Raw genomic sequence first — 16886 nt, forward strand, 5'->3', positions numbered from 1 at the left:
GTAAAATATTATCTTCTAAATGTTTGTACATTAAAAAGTTCTCTATAGGAAAGGTTCTTTGTACTCTCGGTTTACTGCAGTTATCTTCTTTAACTCTTCCTTGATACAGTGAACTGCGTTTTGCAAAGGTCACTTTAGTCTGTATTTGTTGGTCTGTGAATCTGCAGTAGGTTTAGTTTCTGTGTAGGTGTAAAAAGTAGGTATTGTTTAAAAACATGACTATTTACTGTAGTTTCATAATATTGATATTGGGACTCATTTGTTCTGTGATGTTGAGCGCAGGTGATGGCCTTTCATATCCTTACCAAGGTTAATTTTTGTATGGGGTGATTTTGTTTTAGGGTTAGCTGGAAATGTGACTGGGCACTTGCGAGGTTCCTTTGGGACCCATGTCTGTGTGCAGAGGTCCATCCCATCCTGATCTGCTTCTGGGGATGTGAAGCCAGCTGAGCTGACTGCTTGTTGCAGTCAGGGTATGTTCTGTAATGTCCCTGGAGCACCAGCTGTGTTCTATAGATGTAGATTCTGAATACGTCAGAAATTCATAGAATTTTAGCTCAGTATACCTTGGGCATCTAGATTTGCCTCTGCCTCCCCTTTTTAAAATCACTTTATTTTTTCATTTCTATACTAATGTATAAACATCCTTTTTTTGTGGTTGGCTTAAGAAAGTTGTGATCTAAAATTCTGAAGATCATTCCTGTTTGATCATGCTGTTTCCCCACATTTTGTTCTTTATTATTTTGCTAACACATATTTTGTCTACCTACAAGAAGACATTTGAAGAGGGATCTAATAATACTGAGGAATAATATAATACTATGAATTTCTTCATGGAGAACTCCTTGTTTCTATTCCCAAATGTAGCTCTTATGGTCCTCATTACTTCTCACTGCTTCTCTTTTCTGAATCTAAGTAAGTCCTACCCTGTCTTTCTCTTCTCTTCTTTCCTGTGTTCTTGTAAGTAAGACTGAAGAGAGAAGAACATTAGTTCTTTCATAAAAAGAAGGATGAAGTCACAACTAGATGCAAGATTAGTCAGTTTTGTCTGCTCAGTTTTGAGAGCTACCTCTGGGAAAAGAAAAGGGGCTTTTCTATGGTGAGTAATCTCATTTTAACTATTTAGTTTCTTTTATATGGTAAATAGCCAAAACCATAAAAATTCTGTGGAGGGTACTTTTGAAATAGCAATTTTTAAAAATCTGAGAAATTATTAAAATAGAGGAATTGAAAAGCTGACTGCCACATAGAAGACAGGCAGGTTACAATCAGGAGAGAAGCTGGGAAAGAAAGAAGCAAGAGAAAAGCTGGCCACACAGCTGAATACAGGGAAAAAAATCTGCATTATTCTTACAGATGGCTCCTTTTTAGCAGATTCTGTTTTTGTTCAGTCCTTCACTTACCCAAAAATACAGGTGTTTAGCACCTGCAGTGTTTTGTGTTTGGTACTGGGGTTATAGGGATTTCATTGTTACCTTACATAAACAAGAGGATGATACATTTGTAGTAGAAAGAATAATGACTCCAGCAGAGTCCTACCCAAAGGTATAACGTAACCATTGTCATTGTGCATTATCTTTTTCTTTGTGTTTTCCCTTAGAATGCTGATTTGAAGAAAAGAGACTTGAAGCTCTTAGTTTTTTTATTCTTAAATTCACTTTCATAATTTTGTCTTTTATAAGGAAACTTCCACATTTTTGTATTCTCTCCTCTCATGGGTCCTTAATTCATTACTTTCCCTGCTGGTTTCTTTACCCTTAGTGGGGAAGTTCATTAGCTGTGCAAAATGTGGTGGATAATAAAAACGTTCGAGGGTCAAGTAGAGTGTTCGCACTGTTACTTGTTCTAAAGCACCCAGTTTATGCTGAAAGGTTTAGCCCAGCAAGCTCAAGATTTCATTAAGAATTTGTTTTCTTATCAGAAGTGGAGATAAGTCCAATGATGTTAAGATTTGAAGTTGAAATTACAAGTTGAGTATTGTAATACATTTCGACAGTAGATTGATACTATAATTTTGATGGATTGGTTCTATGCTGAGTGAATAATAAAAATGTTTCAGATGTGCCTGGCAGTCAAAGGTTGTAAATCAGAATAAAACTACCAATGACAGTGAAAGTGGTACTTGAGAAAATATTTCCAAATTAAGCGGCAGAACAGTGTGCTGTATTCTTTTGTACCTCTATGTGAAGGGTATCGGATACAGAGAAGAGTTCTCGAGGCGTTACAAGCAGTTAATCCAGGCTTGCGTGTGTGGTGTGCTCTCAGGTGGCAGCATGGTCCTTTCATGAAGGTGTGTTACGTCTGGACTGAACGAGCTGTACATTTAACCTCTTACTAATTATTTCTGCAATATTATTTTTAAGGCAAGAATTCCAAGTAAATTGCTTTACCTAGATTTCAAATTCTTAATTTTTTTTAGAATGCCAAGAAATACTGCCTTCTTCCAGAGTGAGCCTACGACTGCCATCAGTAAATTTCATTTGTTTCTCAGCCTGTGTTAAGTCACCCAGGGTGACTTATCTGTGACTGTTAGCAGTGATGTCAGATTGTTGCGTATTAATTCTAACATCCTTCCTCTGATGAAATTCTAGGCTGCCAGGATATCGCAGATGAGTTCAGAGCACAGGAGATTGATGGACAGGCTCTTCTCTTGCTCAAAGAAGACCATCTCATGAGTGCAATGAATATCAAGCTAGGCCCAGCCCTAAAGATCTGTGCACGCATCAACTCTCTGAAGGAATCTTAACAGGATCATGAGGCTTTGCGATAACAGCAATTGTATTCTTAAACCAACTTGTAAGGGTAAAGGCTCAAGTTGGCCTAAAATATTATCACTTACTGTGGCGGATAGCCAAGCACATTGGGATCCCGGCATCAAAGGCTGACATTTGTACAGATACAGTAATTCATTATACATTTTCATAATTAGCTAACATGGGTGAATTAATTTTACAGGTTACACACAACATTGAAAGACTTGTTACAGAGGGTCATGATATTTTTCAAAGTGTTTTACTAGATAATTTTTTAAAAGGTGATGTTTATCATTAATATAAAAATCCTTTTGAAAGTAACTTAATAATTTACATTTCTCCTCTTTTGATTTGGTTTTCTTATATACATTTTTCTACCCTATAAGTTTTCTATAGGTTGTCATGAGAGATATAAATTTAGGAGTAATTAAGGAATAATTTTGGAGTCCAGTGACTGGAATTGTATGCAATGAGATATCAGTGTATGTTTAAAAAAAACATGTCTGTTAAACAGTTGCTTTATCTATAAAAAGAATTGCATTCTAGCATGAATAATACTGATCTGGAAGTTAGAAGACTTGGTTTCTCTTCCAAACTTGACCAAGAATTTGGTGTGACTGAGGAAGTTCGTTTTCCTCTTAGTTTTTGTTCATTTAGAGCAGTGGTTCTAAATCGAGGTCAGGTTTGTTCCCCAGGTGACATCTGACAATGTCAAGGGACATTTTGGTTGTCACAGCCTCGGGGTTAGGGGAGGGGAGGGTTGCTCTTGGTATCTGGCATGTGGAGGACAGGTATGTCACTAAATATCCTACAAACACACAGGACAGCCCTCTACAGCAAAGAGCTATTTGGTCCAAAATGTCAGTAGTGCCAAGGCTGAGAAACCGTAATGAAGGAGTGATTAATGTTGGTCTTTTTCACCCAGAGGGATATTTTTTTGGGAAAAAAAAAAGATGGGATGTAATAAGGAATACATTGTATGATGGAAATATTTCAGGTAGCATTAATGTTCTGCTGGAATATTGTTCCCAGCTTTATGCATTCTAGAAAATGGGAAATCCATTAAGTTGGCATATAAAATGAGAACTAGCATACCAATAATTTGACTCTCAGAATTGATTCATAATAATAATCTTTCATATTTCTGCACTGATGAAGGCATAATATGATTATGCCTTAAGAACAAGGGCTCGGCCTTTGCTGGCAGGGCGCTAGTTTGTGGTGGCTATGTGGTTGGTTTTTGGATTTTTCTAGTGTTGAACAAGGTGGATCTAGCTAGAATGCACATTCCTTTTTCCTAGACTAAATCCTTGTATGCTTCCTGCAAAGCACTCTTCGATAAATTGAGTCTAATTTTGTATGTACATGTTTTAGGGAAAAAAATCTTTAAAGCAAAATTTTTCATTGAACAGTTAGTGTTGCGTTAGTTATGGCACTAAAAGTTGTTGTAGGAGCCCTGTAAACTATATATAGTCCTGGACATCAAAAACATTTGACTCTTTTATCATCTTCTCTTTACCATACAATGGAAATCTTTTAGTAATTGAAGGAACATACACAGATATTTGGCAGACGTTCAGTAAGTGAGGAAGAGTCCATGGGTTTCAGTCATTGTCACTGATCTTTTCAGAAAGATTGTGTTACGCTATTAGAAGACTAAAGATGTCATTAAAGACATCACAGATATTTATCTTTTGGCTTTGTGTACATTAGAGAATGTTGATTATTTTTATACAAAAATACAGTGGGTAATTTTTTTAACCTTTAGATGCCTCTTGTTTGAATGTATGCTTTGTGGGATTCTTTTGTGTAGTAATGTTTTTTAAAAAAAAAGATGTTTACTGATAGTTATGTGTAGGATTAGAATATGTAATATAGTATAAGGCTCATGTTCCAGACCTACAATAGCTTGTAGTGTATGTCACATATTTCTTTTATATCACATTTTTAATTACTGGATTAAAGTTCCAAGGAAAGGTAGGTACTCTACAGTCAGTTTTCATTTATTAGCAGTTAATCTTTATGACAAGAGTTGTCATATGCTTTGACTTTCCCCCTCAGCTTGCAATTTCAGGACACAAGTGAAGGCGAAGCGTTAGCAGGAGCCGGTCCACTGTATGAGGGCTGAAGGGCACAAAGGAAACTCTCTCCTGAAGTAAAACTTTGTCATAGACGATCCATAGACAGTCCCCACAAAATTGATTCTCTGGGGATAGACTCCTCTAGCAGTAATGAGCACCTCCCATAACTATATTATCGACATATAACCTGCATTACAGGTTCTCCTGCTCGCTTGCTCTTCTGATCCCAGTTGTCATGTACCTACCCAGAGCCCCTGTGCTTCACACCGTGCTTGGTGTCCAAGAACGTTTACAAGGGGGTTTCCATTGGAGAGCACCTTATAATCCTAAATGGTATAATAATGTTAAAAACAGTCGAGATCTGCTGTCCCCACTCAAAACATACTGAAAAAACACACTTGCTTTTTTTCCAATTTATTTTAGAAATGGCTCATTGGCTTTTAAGTAGTAGCTTTACCATTGACACAGTTGTTTTCTTTCTGGATGATTTAATCATGTGAATTCTAAAATTTCAGCTCTACATTTAATGGATATAGATGATAACACTGGATGCCCCCCTCCCTCCTTAGCTCTAAGCACAGTTTTAGCATGAAATAGGCGGGGTGAGTGCTGTCATTCTCCTTTCCCTTCATATTACTGCCTGTTCCAGGATTTTGATTGAGAGGGAATGATGAGCAGAAAGGGGACATGGGAAGTTCTTCTTTCTTTTTGCTACCTAAGTTTGCATTTTCTGACTTCTTCATACTGAGGCACTCTTTTCCCATTGAGGAAGGAAATCCCTACAAGTCTGAAATTTTACTTGTGTTAAGTCACGTGTGCTTAAGAAAGTAAACAGCTGGTTTGTAAAAATTGTTTCTTACATGATGCGCGTTTTCCTCAAGCCTTATGTGGGCATGTGTCTTACACAGTGGTGCAGCTTTGATAAGATCAGTATGAGAGTGCTGTCCCACAACCTGTTGCTTTCTAAGGGGCTGGTTATTTTCCCATGATGGTACTTTTAATTTGCTGGGGCATTCTCTAAACAGACCCTTTCTAAAGTCCCAGTTTAACACTGTCCCCTCTGAACAGAGAATGTGGAGTAGGCGGAAAGCAATGTTAGTGATGGAGCTTGAGGACAGGAGAAGCAGACAGGAGACCTGCCACGTTTAGTTTATCCCATCTTAACACTGAACACATCTCCGTACTCTTGAAGTTAATACTCATTTTACCTAGTTTTAAATAGAAAAAAAATTTTTTTAGGTAGCCCACTTAAATTTTTGGCATAGCTAATTTTCCCATATCCAGTGTGATGTTATAGTCAGACAGTGTATTCAGATACCAGTCTTGGATTGAAATCTGTCCTAGTGCCTCATGTCACCTGACTTGTTCATCTAAATATTATGAAGACCCATTGTTTGCATTTGCAAGGTTTTGGTACCACAATGGCATAAAGTATGGTAGTGAGGCAGTGCATAGATTGTGTGTAGCTTTAGGCTGTGTTTACATGTGTGTAAAGAATTTTGGAAAGAAGAAACTAGTACAGATGCATGGGAAAGATGCTGTCTTCATAGCCATATCACGTGGAAGAAATCCCTGGCTGGACACACTGTTAGAACATTTCAAAAATGTATTTTCAACTAGAACAGCTTGGTTATATTTTGTGGTTTGAAGATCCTCCCTCTCCCCTCATTGAATGGCAAGAACTCATGCTGCCTCTGAGCAACGGGCATTGAGGAACACTATTGCCTAATAGGATGAAAGGGCCTCATTCTCCCTTACCTCCTCAAGCCCGAAGGAGACTGATAACTTTGCCTGAGAGGCCCTACAGACAACTCTGTGGTAGGGTTAATTTCAGGGAGGAACTAACTGGGGCAGGAATTTCTAATACCTAGCACTCGACTCCTGTCTTTGAGCAGCCTCTGGGCAGTGGAAGCTGGCCACTCTGCACAGTGTCCTCTCAGATGTTTCCTGCACACTACTGCTGGGCCTTGGGGAAGGTTTTCTAGGGGAAATGACAGGGAAGTGGGGGACGAGACAAACAGAAAGAAAAGCATTCCAGACCCAAGAGGATAATTCAGTTAACTGAGTGAGGTGGTACTGTATAGATATGGCCATTCGTAGTTCAAATAAATTGTAATGGTTGGGTTCCGTTTACTGCAATAAACAGGGTGTAGGGTTGTTTTTTTTTCCCTTAATGTCAAGATTTACCTGCAATCAAAGTCATTCTTTTACTCTCCTGGTCAAATGATCCTGCCCTTAGGAGCACATTAACAGTTCCAGTGATACATAAATCAGTGATTTTTGACTTCTGAGGAAGGTTAACAGCTGGTATAGTTGGGAAGAGTATTTGTCAAGAACTCAAAGGTTTTATGAGGTATCAGAATTATATAGAGGAGAGAGTATCCACAGATAGTATTTTGTTAGATTGTGTCTTGGTCTGAGAATCGGATGACTAGAGCTGTAGGGTTCTGTTTTCTTAGTGTGGATTTCAGTAACTACAAGCCTACCTCTTTCTTTGATGCACAGTAGTGTGGTTCTTGAAAAAACTGTTTAATCTACTTTCATCAAAATTGGTATTTCTGAATCTAGAGCATTTGATTTTTATCTAACAGTTGTGATTCAATTAAATAAGCACAAAAAATGCAGTATTAGGGAAAGTAAATATGCAATCTTATTAAAATTTAATTTCAACCTATAAGCTGTACACTTTAAAAAGATTCTTTGGGAAGATAATTCCTTTTTTGTTAGAAGATCAAAAAATGTATCATATAGTTTTACTCAGCACTAATATAAGCCATTTCTTCAGTAAAAAATGTTGAAAATTATATTATCTTTGGAAAATTCCTAAATTTTAAAGAATTTTTAGAAGTTTTTACATATTTTTCAGAGCTTATTTAATCTATTTTAAAATACTATGATAGTTGTTTTTGAAAACTGTAAAGCACTAGTACAAATAATAATCATCATATTCCAGAGCAAAACATGTGGCTTTTTCTGAACTTGCATTTTAGTATACTTGCATGAAAAGGGAGACCTGCCCTTCTCCTCAGATTTGAAGCCCAGCTTCTCTAATAAAAGCTCTCCCATTCTACTCTGACAACACACCTCTTAAAGTGCCATGTTCATGGAAGCTTTGGGAAATGCTTTCCACAGTTTCATTTTTTTCCCCCTTTGAATAGCTTATGAACATTTAACTTTACTTATTAAAGGTGACTTTCAACCTCCGACATTAGGGAAGAAGTACATTAAAACATTTTTCTCTACTGAAAAGTACAGTTGCTGTGAATGATATTGGTAGCATCAGTATGAATCCGTAGAAAGAAAGCCTGTGCCAAGGTTTTAAAATATCGTAAAAAGTAATGAATGAAATTTAATTTGGACAAAAAAATCAATATAAATTTAAAGCACTTATGCTAACATGGTACAGTTTTAAATATAAGAGTAATAAAAGTAAGCCCTTTTAGACCACCTATTTAAATTGATGCCAGTAATCTTAAGGATTGATAGTAGTTGTCATTGACTTAAAAGTTATACTTTAGGGACTATTATCAGTGCTAAATCCTTGATTTTTGTGGAGCTTTAATGGATGGAGGTGAAACAGTTGGTATTTATAAGAGAGTGATGAGGAATAGTAGTGAAATGAACATCAACCTGTTTTAGAAAAGGAACTTTAGTCTTGCCTCAAGCAAACCAGATGTATTCATTGCTAAAATCTTTTCTAATATTTATGTTAAAACCATAATTTTAGGTAGTACTAAATAATAACTTAGCAAATAATAACAGTAGCAAACAATAGGTGGACATAATCATTAAATGAACATGGTAAGTGAAGATAAAATACTGGCTGGGAGACTGGAGTTTTACTGCTAGTTCATAAATTAGCTGTGTGATATCTTAGGCCATTACTAAGTTTATAACCTGTTCCCTCTTCTGAATATTCAGTATGGAGCCTATACTACTCAAAAGGTTGATTTTGTTTAAATCATCTTTAAGCTGTATAAACTATGATTCCAGACCACATAGTGGGGTATTTTTTAAAGTTGCTCCTACTTCTTTCTCTCTTAATATCTTTTTTTAATGGTTTGTTTCACACTTAAGAGCTTTGGCTAAAAGATAATTATTTATTATGATCCATTTCCTGGGACACCCACAGTCTTTGTTCTCCTTAGGATTAAGGTAGAAAATTCACACAGATGAGCTAATTGAGATTTTTCTAAAGTGAAGTCGCTCAGTCGTGTCTGACTCTCTGCGACCCCATGGACTGTAGCCCACCAGACTCCTCCGTCCCTGGGATTTTCCAGGCAAGATACTGGAGTGGGTTGTCATTTTCTTCTCCAGGAGACCTTCCCAACCCAGGGATTGAACCCGGGTCTCCCGCATCGTAGGCAGATGCTTTACCGTCTGAGCCACCAGGGAAGTCGAGATTTTTCTAAATGCTTGCTAAATCACTAAACACATCTAAATACTGTCATTCATTTATCCATTCATTTAGCAAACCATTTGAACATTCACTATGTAGAGTGCAGTGTGTGGTTGGTATACCTGACTTAAGGAACTCTTGCCCTCAGTTTTGATAGTGGCATAAACATTTTGGCATAAATGTTTATTAAAACATTTGGCATAAATTATTACTTAATGCAGTGAATATAAAGTTGGAGCTCATTTATTCATTGGGTAAAGGATTAAGCTAGATGATATCCAAGGGGTCTGACTGAATCATATCACAATTCCTATAACACATTTTGCATAATAATCCATGGACCTGATTAGCTTATAAAATTAAAGGTACTTAATATTAGGATTTACATTTTGAAGCTATTTGAATAGCTCATATTTCTCAGTTACTTTGACAAGAGTCTGTTCCGGAGGTATTGATATGCGGGTGTGTGGCAGAACGATCATGAGGAAAGCTGGTGCTGGCTTACTATATACATTCTGTACTAAGAAAGCTTTACACCCAGTATTGACAGTGCAGTAACTTCTGAAAACAAAAATCTCAAAGGAGCTTGCTGAACAGGTTTAGTTTTTGTGTTTCTTTTTAAAGCAAGAAATACTACATAAAATTCTACGATTATCACAAATATCTACTTTTTAGAAAGCACACATCTTTTACATAGTAAAGGGGTTTCCTTTAACATGCAGAACCTATAAACAATAAAACAGTTCCATGCTTGGAGCTTGAATTTACAAGTATTTGGGGAGCAAACACAGAATGGGAGGATTGATTTAACTGGGTAGAAATTTCCTTACCACCAGAGAATTCTGAGTTATGGTGTAATTTCCTGTTTGACACTTTATTAATTTCTCCATAATAGATGCAAAATGAAAAAAGATTAAAAAAACTTCTGTGTATCATAAACAGCTTTTTAAAGCAGGAAAATGTCCAAATAAGTGTTAAGAATAGAATCTGTAATAAAGTGTTTGTAAATAGGAACACTAACATCCAAGTAACCAGATAGTCTGGGTTTAAAAAATTTTTTCCATGGTACTGGCTAAAACTTCTAAAGTAGTTTAGTTTACCTAGTTTTTCAAATATTTTTGCTGTTAAAATATTACATAAATATTTTTTGTATGTGTATTCTAAATTTTAAAAGACCAGTTTGAGTGTGCAAAGATGGTAATAATTTTAGACATCTAATCTCCAAGACATTTAACTAGATTCTCAGTCACCTCATTCAAAAGCATGTTTTTCCCCATAGGAAAAAAAAAAGTCAAAGTAAGCTCTAAAAATTATCCTCACAGTAAGGGGTGAGCTTGTGATAAAGATTGGAGTTGTAGACAGCAATGTGCAGAATGGAAGCTGACACGGGTGTTGGGCATTCCAAGCCTCTTTGTTGAATCAGTCCTTTTTGTCTTCTTGCTTGTTACTTTTTGCTGTTGATTTAACAAAGGCAGATTGTGATAAACTTTTTTTAAAAAAAACTTTATTTTTGATGCTTCAAGCACATGTTAACTGATTTAAATTCCTCCTTTTGGTTCCTCCCATTGTCCTAAAATAGGATTTTCATATTTTAAAACCTCAAACACTGATCCATGCAGAATGAACAAAAAGCATCATCAAGGGGAAAGAAAACATTTTTTATCTTTACAAAAAACAAATGTTAAGATTATATATAGATGTATTCTTTATGTTGAATATTGTACTAGAGTCCTCCTTACAGGAAATGAAATAGTTCTAGAACTCTTAGCATTAGTGTTCCTAGATTGGTGTCCGTAGCTACCAGTTTTAAAATGTATAACCTGAAAATGAAGTTAATTTTGCATTATAAGAGCACACCATGATCTATGTAAAAAGATTGTCCATTTGGTGTATTTTTTTAAAAGAGAAAGCACTTTCATATTAACAGTAGCATGTGTATGAATTTTAGATTTTCATATTTGTTGTGTCTGTATTCAGTGAAGTAAAATGGAACATTCAGATGTTTGTTGATGGCAACATTAACTGTTAAATTAAAGCACCTTATACTCTGCTGCTTAAACTTGCTTGTAATTGCACCTTTGTTAACCTGCACATTTTCACATAGAATATTGTTGTAACATTGCTTCATGTGGGTCTGGATGGAAGGTTAGTGGGCCTACAGGATCATTTATTTATATTGTTTATATTACAATAATATATTGTAGACCAGTTGTAAGTTCATTTCTTTACAAATAAAAGCTTCTTCCATTTGGATAGTCTATTGAATAATTTTTTTTTTAAAGCTTGTGAAGAATGGGGCATCTTGTAAACCAGCAGCTTAAAAAGGGGCTAGAAACAGTATACATTTTCCAGATTTAAAATTCGCAGAGAGTTGTAAGTCCTTACTAGTTATTAGTAAAATAGTTTTAAATATCTCAGTCCCATGTATGGTCAGTTAGAAAGCCATACATTAAGAAGGAAAGGAACACAGAAGCAGAACATATATTTAGACATTGACAAATTAGATGGTGTCTTTGTAGTTTAACTCACAGTGTGATTTCAGATTACTCTGCCATTCAGATTGCTTCACTTCAGTAGTTCTCACACATGAACTTGCCCAAGGTAAGTATGGCAATTTCTGGAGACACTGATTGTGGTGACTGGGGAAGGAGGTTCTACTGGCATCTGGTGGAGGAACGGCAGAGGTGCTCCGGAACATCCTATATAGTACATGGGGCAGCTCCCACAACAAAGGATTATCCAACCTACAACATCAACAGTGCTAAGGATAAACTCTGTCATACGATGGTATATTGCCAATGTGATTGTGGGTTGCCATGCAGATTCTATGACAGATCTAAGTTACAACTGAAAACAAATCTGGTATGTCATGGAGGAGACCCAGTCACCACTCCCAGCTCTCTGGTGAGCAACAAAAACTCTGCTCTTGGGAATATTTGCATTAAGAACAGATGTATTTTTAAAAATTAGCTAAATTTAAACTGAGCTAATCCTTATGTTAATATTTAAACTATTTAAAGAAAACAATCTTGATTTTCTTGCTCTGAGTTTAATAAAAATGTTTATTTAAATCTGAAAAGTGGGCAGAAGAATCTCTGATTTACATAACAGTTTGTATGTAGTAGTTTTCTGGGTAACATAAACATGAGTATGGCCAACAGGTATAAATATGTTTTTGGAAGTATTTTGTTAAAACTCATAAATAAAGCCCCCAAAAGACACATTCTGAAAAGGTATGAAAGTTTGGGGTCAGGGGAGAGCTTCAGTTAACTATATTTCCCAAGGCCTCATTCTTTCCTATTTGTAAAATTATTAGTCTTGTAGCTTTAGTTTTAACATAGTAACATATCAACAAATTATTACTGATATAGGCTTTTCAATTTGCTCAAAATTACAAAGTATAAGTGGAATGAAGCAGCATTTCCAGTTGACAAATGGATCCACAGGTAATGCCATGTCTCTAAAATTAAGTTTGTGACAATTAAACCAAAAAATTGTAGCAATGAGAAAACTATTGACAAAGTACAACCATGGAATGTTCATTTCAATGTAAGCTGGAATCTGTACTTTAAGTAAAAGGATAATGACTTGAAGTAGTACAAATGGTAACCAGGTACCAAGAAAACAGATGATCAGCTTGGGCAAGAGTGTTTTTTTAGAGTTCATGGTATAAGAAGAGTCTGATGAAAACGGAAAATACAGGATAGTCTCATTCATGTAGGAAGTTATCCTAACAGCCTGTACCAAGGTAATGACTTCTGACCAAGAGGTTATAAAACCCATAAATAAAATTGTCACCATGGAGAATGACAGCCAGTAACTCTGAGCACCAATATAGAAAGGACATTGATGAGAATAAACGTTTTGTGCCTTCAGGCTTTGGTAGATAGCTGGATCTCCCAAAACATAAGTAAGGACAGAAATCCAAATTAAAATAATTGTAAAGAAATAACATACTTTTTGACACTTAAATGGAAGATTGGTGGCTTTAGAGAAATAAAGGTAATAATCTATACAAGCTATCAGGAAAACTGGATAATGCAAAAAACCGTAAGTAAAAGAAATAATTTGAATAAATAGGCAGATGTGGTATTTAGTAAATCTAATGCCCAAAAGCACAAAATCCCTGAAATAAGATATAAGGGAAATATTCACCAAAAGTAGAAGATCAGTAAATGCTAGTGAAATGCAAAAATATTCCAAAAAATTTTGATGGGTGTTTTTCCTTTTCATTCCTAATGTGAGGATATTTAACAGTATTTTCCCAAGTATAATCAAGAATAACAGACAGTTACCATCTAGAAGCTGATGTGTTTGATGCAGCTGGTACTGAAAAGAGCAGTTCTCTGAATTAAGAGCACTCATTTTTTGAGTTAAATTTCAAAGGCCTGCTGCTACAATAAAACAGTGCTTCACTTGATTTTCCATCCCTGCAAAGAAAAGTGAACAAAGTAAGCACCTCAAAAATCAAATATTTTAATCCAGTCACTTCCCTGAATAATTAACCTTATATTTCTCACACAGAACACGATCGAGAAGAATTCATGCATATACTCTGGTCATTCTTTGAGATGCAGATGGTCGCATCTATAACCAAACTGCTTTATTTAAATTAGTTAACTTATTTTTTGAGGATAAATTTCTTGAATGCCCTTCTCCTCCTGATTTCAATTTAAATTGTTTAAATTCAAGATATTTTTTAAAAGCTAGATAAAACACTTTATTTACCAGAGCCAAAATACAGGCTTCAAATAGCAGCCTGATCAGAATACTCAGAACAATCATCCACTGATAGGTGCGGACTCAGTTCCGCTCTGACTCTAGACATTACCTGGTTTTGTTTTTCTGCCCATGAAATTTAGATGATACTCATGAGGCCCCTTTAGTATAGCTGTTTTCAAAGCCTTTTAGCCGTAGGATCATCATTTAAATAAATCTCCAAGCTCAAAGATATAAAACAGATGGTTCAGGTGAAAATCATGAGAATATTGGTAAAGGAAAGATTTATCTTTTGGATGTGACCTGTCAAGTGTGGCACCTGGAGAGATGAAAGAAGGTAGGGAAGGAGCAGGGACCAAGTAGGGCTACCTGGAAACATCAAGAATTGCTGCTGCTGCTGCTAAGTTGCTTAAGTCGTGTCCTACTCTGTACAACCCCATAGACGGCAGCCCACCAGGCTCCCCCATCCCTGGGATTCTCCAGGCAAGAACACTGGAGTGGGTTGCCATTTCCTTCTCCAATGCATGAAAGTGAAGGTGAAAAGCGAGAGTGAAGTCGCTCAGTCGTGTCCAACTCTTGGCGACCCCGTGGACTGGAGCCCACCAGGCTCCTCTGTCCACAGGATTTTCCAGGCAAGAGTACTGGAGTGGGTTGCCATTTCCTTCTCCAATGCATGAAAGTGAAAAGGGAAAGTCGCTCAGTCGTGTCCGACTCTTAGCGACCCCATGGACTGGAGCCCACCAGGCTCCTCCGTCCACAGGATTTTCCAGGCGAGAGTACTGGAGTGGGTTGCCATTTCCTTCCCAATGCATGAAAATGAAAAGTGAGAGTGAAGTCGCTCAGTCATGTCCGACTCTTGGTGACCCCATGGACTGGAGCCCACCAGGCTCCTCCACCCATGGGATTTTCCAGGCGAGAGTACTGGAGTGGGTTGCCATTTCCTCTCCAATGCATGAAAATGAAAAGTGAGAGTGAAGTCGCTCAGTCGTGTCCGACTCTTGGCGACCCCGTGGACTGGAGCCCACCAAGCTCCTCCGTCCACAGGATTTTCCAGGCGCGAGCACTGGAGTGGGTGCCATCATAAGTGCAAAGGAACAAGAATGGAGCTGCGTAATTTTTTATCCTGCGTTTCACTTAAGTAAACCTCCTGTTGAAATTTATCATGGTATTTTTTTTAAACATGTAACATTCACAAGGCATAACAACATTCAATGTGTAGAAAATATAGAGTGAAAACTAAGTCTTCCTATCCCAAGAAACATTTTTAATGGCTGCTTAGTAGCCCATCATAAGGAGGTATCACTTTTAGCCTATCCCTAATTGTTGACATTCATGAGTAAGTTTTTTGTTACTGTTGGGGCTGGGGTTTTTTTCCTTGCTGTTATACACAGTGGTAGAACAGTCTTGCAGAAACAACTTTGGGTCAACTGTGCCTTTTGTCTTTAGGATGTTTCTTGAATTTCCTTCTTTTTCTTCCATCCTTTCCTGATTTCTTCCTCTTTGAACTTCCTCTTTCATCATTGCTGTTTCCTGCTTGTAAAGCTGTTCAAGCTCCATTCCTGTTCCTTTGCACTTACCTAGCAATTCTTCATGTTTTTTTTTAAAGATATTATACATGTACAGAAAAAGTAAAAAGGTACACATTAAGTTATTAATATAGTATTCCACTTACAGGTTTTTCTGAATTTCTCAAACTTTAAGGAAAAAAAAAATAAGGGAGTATCAAGTATAAGAAGTGAAAAAAAAAATTGCCTAGAAACAGGTAACACAATTTCAAGGAAGCTATGAGGATCCTGTCTGAGGGTAAAGAAAAGAAATTGGTATGGGAGAGGGCTGGTCACTAGTTCTGTTGACAAAATCAGCTGTAATTTGACAGTGTCTCTCAATTCTTCTCAACTAGGCCAACTTCTAAGCTTTTATATTTGTCTTTACATTACCCAGTTTTAGCAAGAATATTACTTAGTTGGTTTAGCCAGAATCTCTCCCCCTCTATGTCTGATCAGGTTCCTCATCCTCACTATACTTCAGGTGATGTTTAACCACCTTGACCTGCCTTCAGCAAGAATTCTGATGTCAGTTTAACCAGAATCCCTCTCACTACTGCTGTTTTCCTGGGTAGTAGTCCATTCACAGACCCCTACCTTCTTCTTTGGCTGTAAATTCCCACTTCTACTGCATTTGAGCTTGAGTCCAGTCTCCACACCCGACTGCAAAACCCCAGTATTGTGGTGCCCGTGCCTATCGCCATGGTCTTAAAGTCTGCCTCACTGTTCTCTAACAAGGATCATGGATAATTCTGTCTTTAACATACTCTCATGGATATAAATCTACCTTGTCATTAAGGCACACAAATAATGTACCTATTTACACACACATGTATATATGTAAAGATAACTATAAAAATCACCCAATACCTATTTCCATAACTATACGTTATAAAAGAACAAATCAAACAAGTTCTGGGTGTATGCTCAATTTTTTTTTAAACTATACTCAAAATACACTATAAACTTTACCCTCTCAAAAAAGTTCCATTCCAGATTTGATACACCAGGGCACAGAATCATGGCTACCACCATGATGAATGCTACTGGCTTTGGGTAAAGAAACCTGGGTGGAATGATAAGACCATATGAAATCCTCCTTGTGCCAAGGAAAGAACTGGCTTAGTTTTAAATGGCAGATGTTGGGAATGGGGGAGGGGAAGGGAAATGGTATGGGTTTATAAAGATCTACTTTTAAAATGTATGTTTAGGGGGCGGGGTTAAAAAAATAAATAAATAAAAAGTATGTTTAGGATTAAAAGAAAGAATCATCAGTATAAAATGACTGTATCCTTTATAACTCCTATCCAAAATTCAGAAAGTAAGGCTAAGGAATCGTGTGTAAGTAGGAAACATCCAAGGAATGTGTGGCAAGTTTCCACTTCACCAC

The 16886-nt window shown here is 36.7% G+C and overlaps 2 protein-coding genes across 27 annotated transcripts in view; one reads left to right on the forward strand and one right to left on the reverse strand.

Moving 5' to 3' along the window:
* Nucleotides 1-4520, forward strand: part of PHC3 (polyhomeotic homolog 3) — a 72731-nt gene extending 68211 nt beyond the window's left edge. For 14 of the 19 annotated variants that reach the window (XR_011250647.1, XR_011250643.1, XR_011250648.1 and 11 more), the window contains one exon: nt 2592-4520. Coding sequence is in view for 10 of the 19 variants with exons in the window: in XM_069560413.1 (XP_069416514.1) it covers nt 2592-2746 (155 nt within the window). In the remaining 9 variants the exon portion in view is untranslated. The remainder of the gene's footprint in view (nt 1-2591) is intronic. The other 5 variants (XR_011250570.1, XR_011250585.1, XR_011250637.1 and 2 more) reach the window with 1 other exon arrangement.
* Nucleotides 1-16886, reverse strand: part of GPR160 (G protein-coupled receptor 160) — a 95677-nt gene that overhangs the window by 22870 nt on the left and 55921 nt on the right. For 3 of the 8 annotated variants that reach the window (XR_011250659.1, XR_011250658.1, XR_011250654.1), the window contains exon 4: nt 13529-13663. Coding sequence is in view for 1 of the 8 variants with exons in the window: in XM_069560443.1 (XP_069416544.1) it covers nt 12582-13598 (1017 nt within the window). In the remaining 7 variants the exon portion in view is untranslated. Of the gene's footprint in view, nt 1-8947; nt 10688-10715; nt 11978-12277; nt 13664-16886 lie in introns of those variants that run through there. The other 5 variants (XR_011250661.1, XM_069560443.1, XR_011250657.1 and 2 more) reach the window with 4 other exon arrangements.

Source organism: Ovis canadensis, chromosome 1, assembly GCF_042477335.2.
Source record: "Ovis canadensis isolate MfBH-ARS-UI-01 breed Bighorn chromosome 1, ARS-UI_OviCan_v2, whole genome shotgun sequence".
NCBI classification, from domain to species: Eukaryota; Metazoa; Chordata; class Mammalia; order Artiodactyla; family Bovidae; genus Ovis; species Ovis canadensis.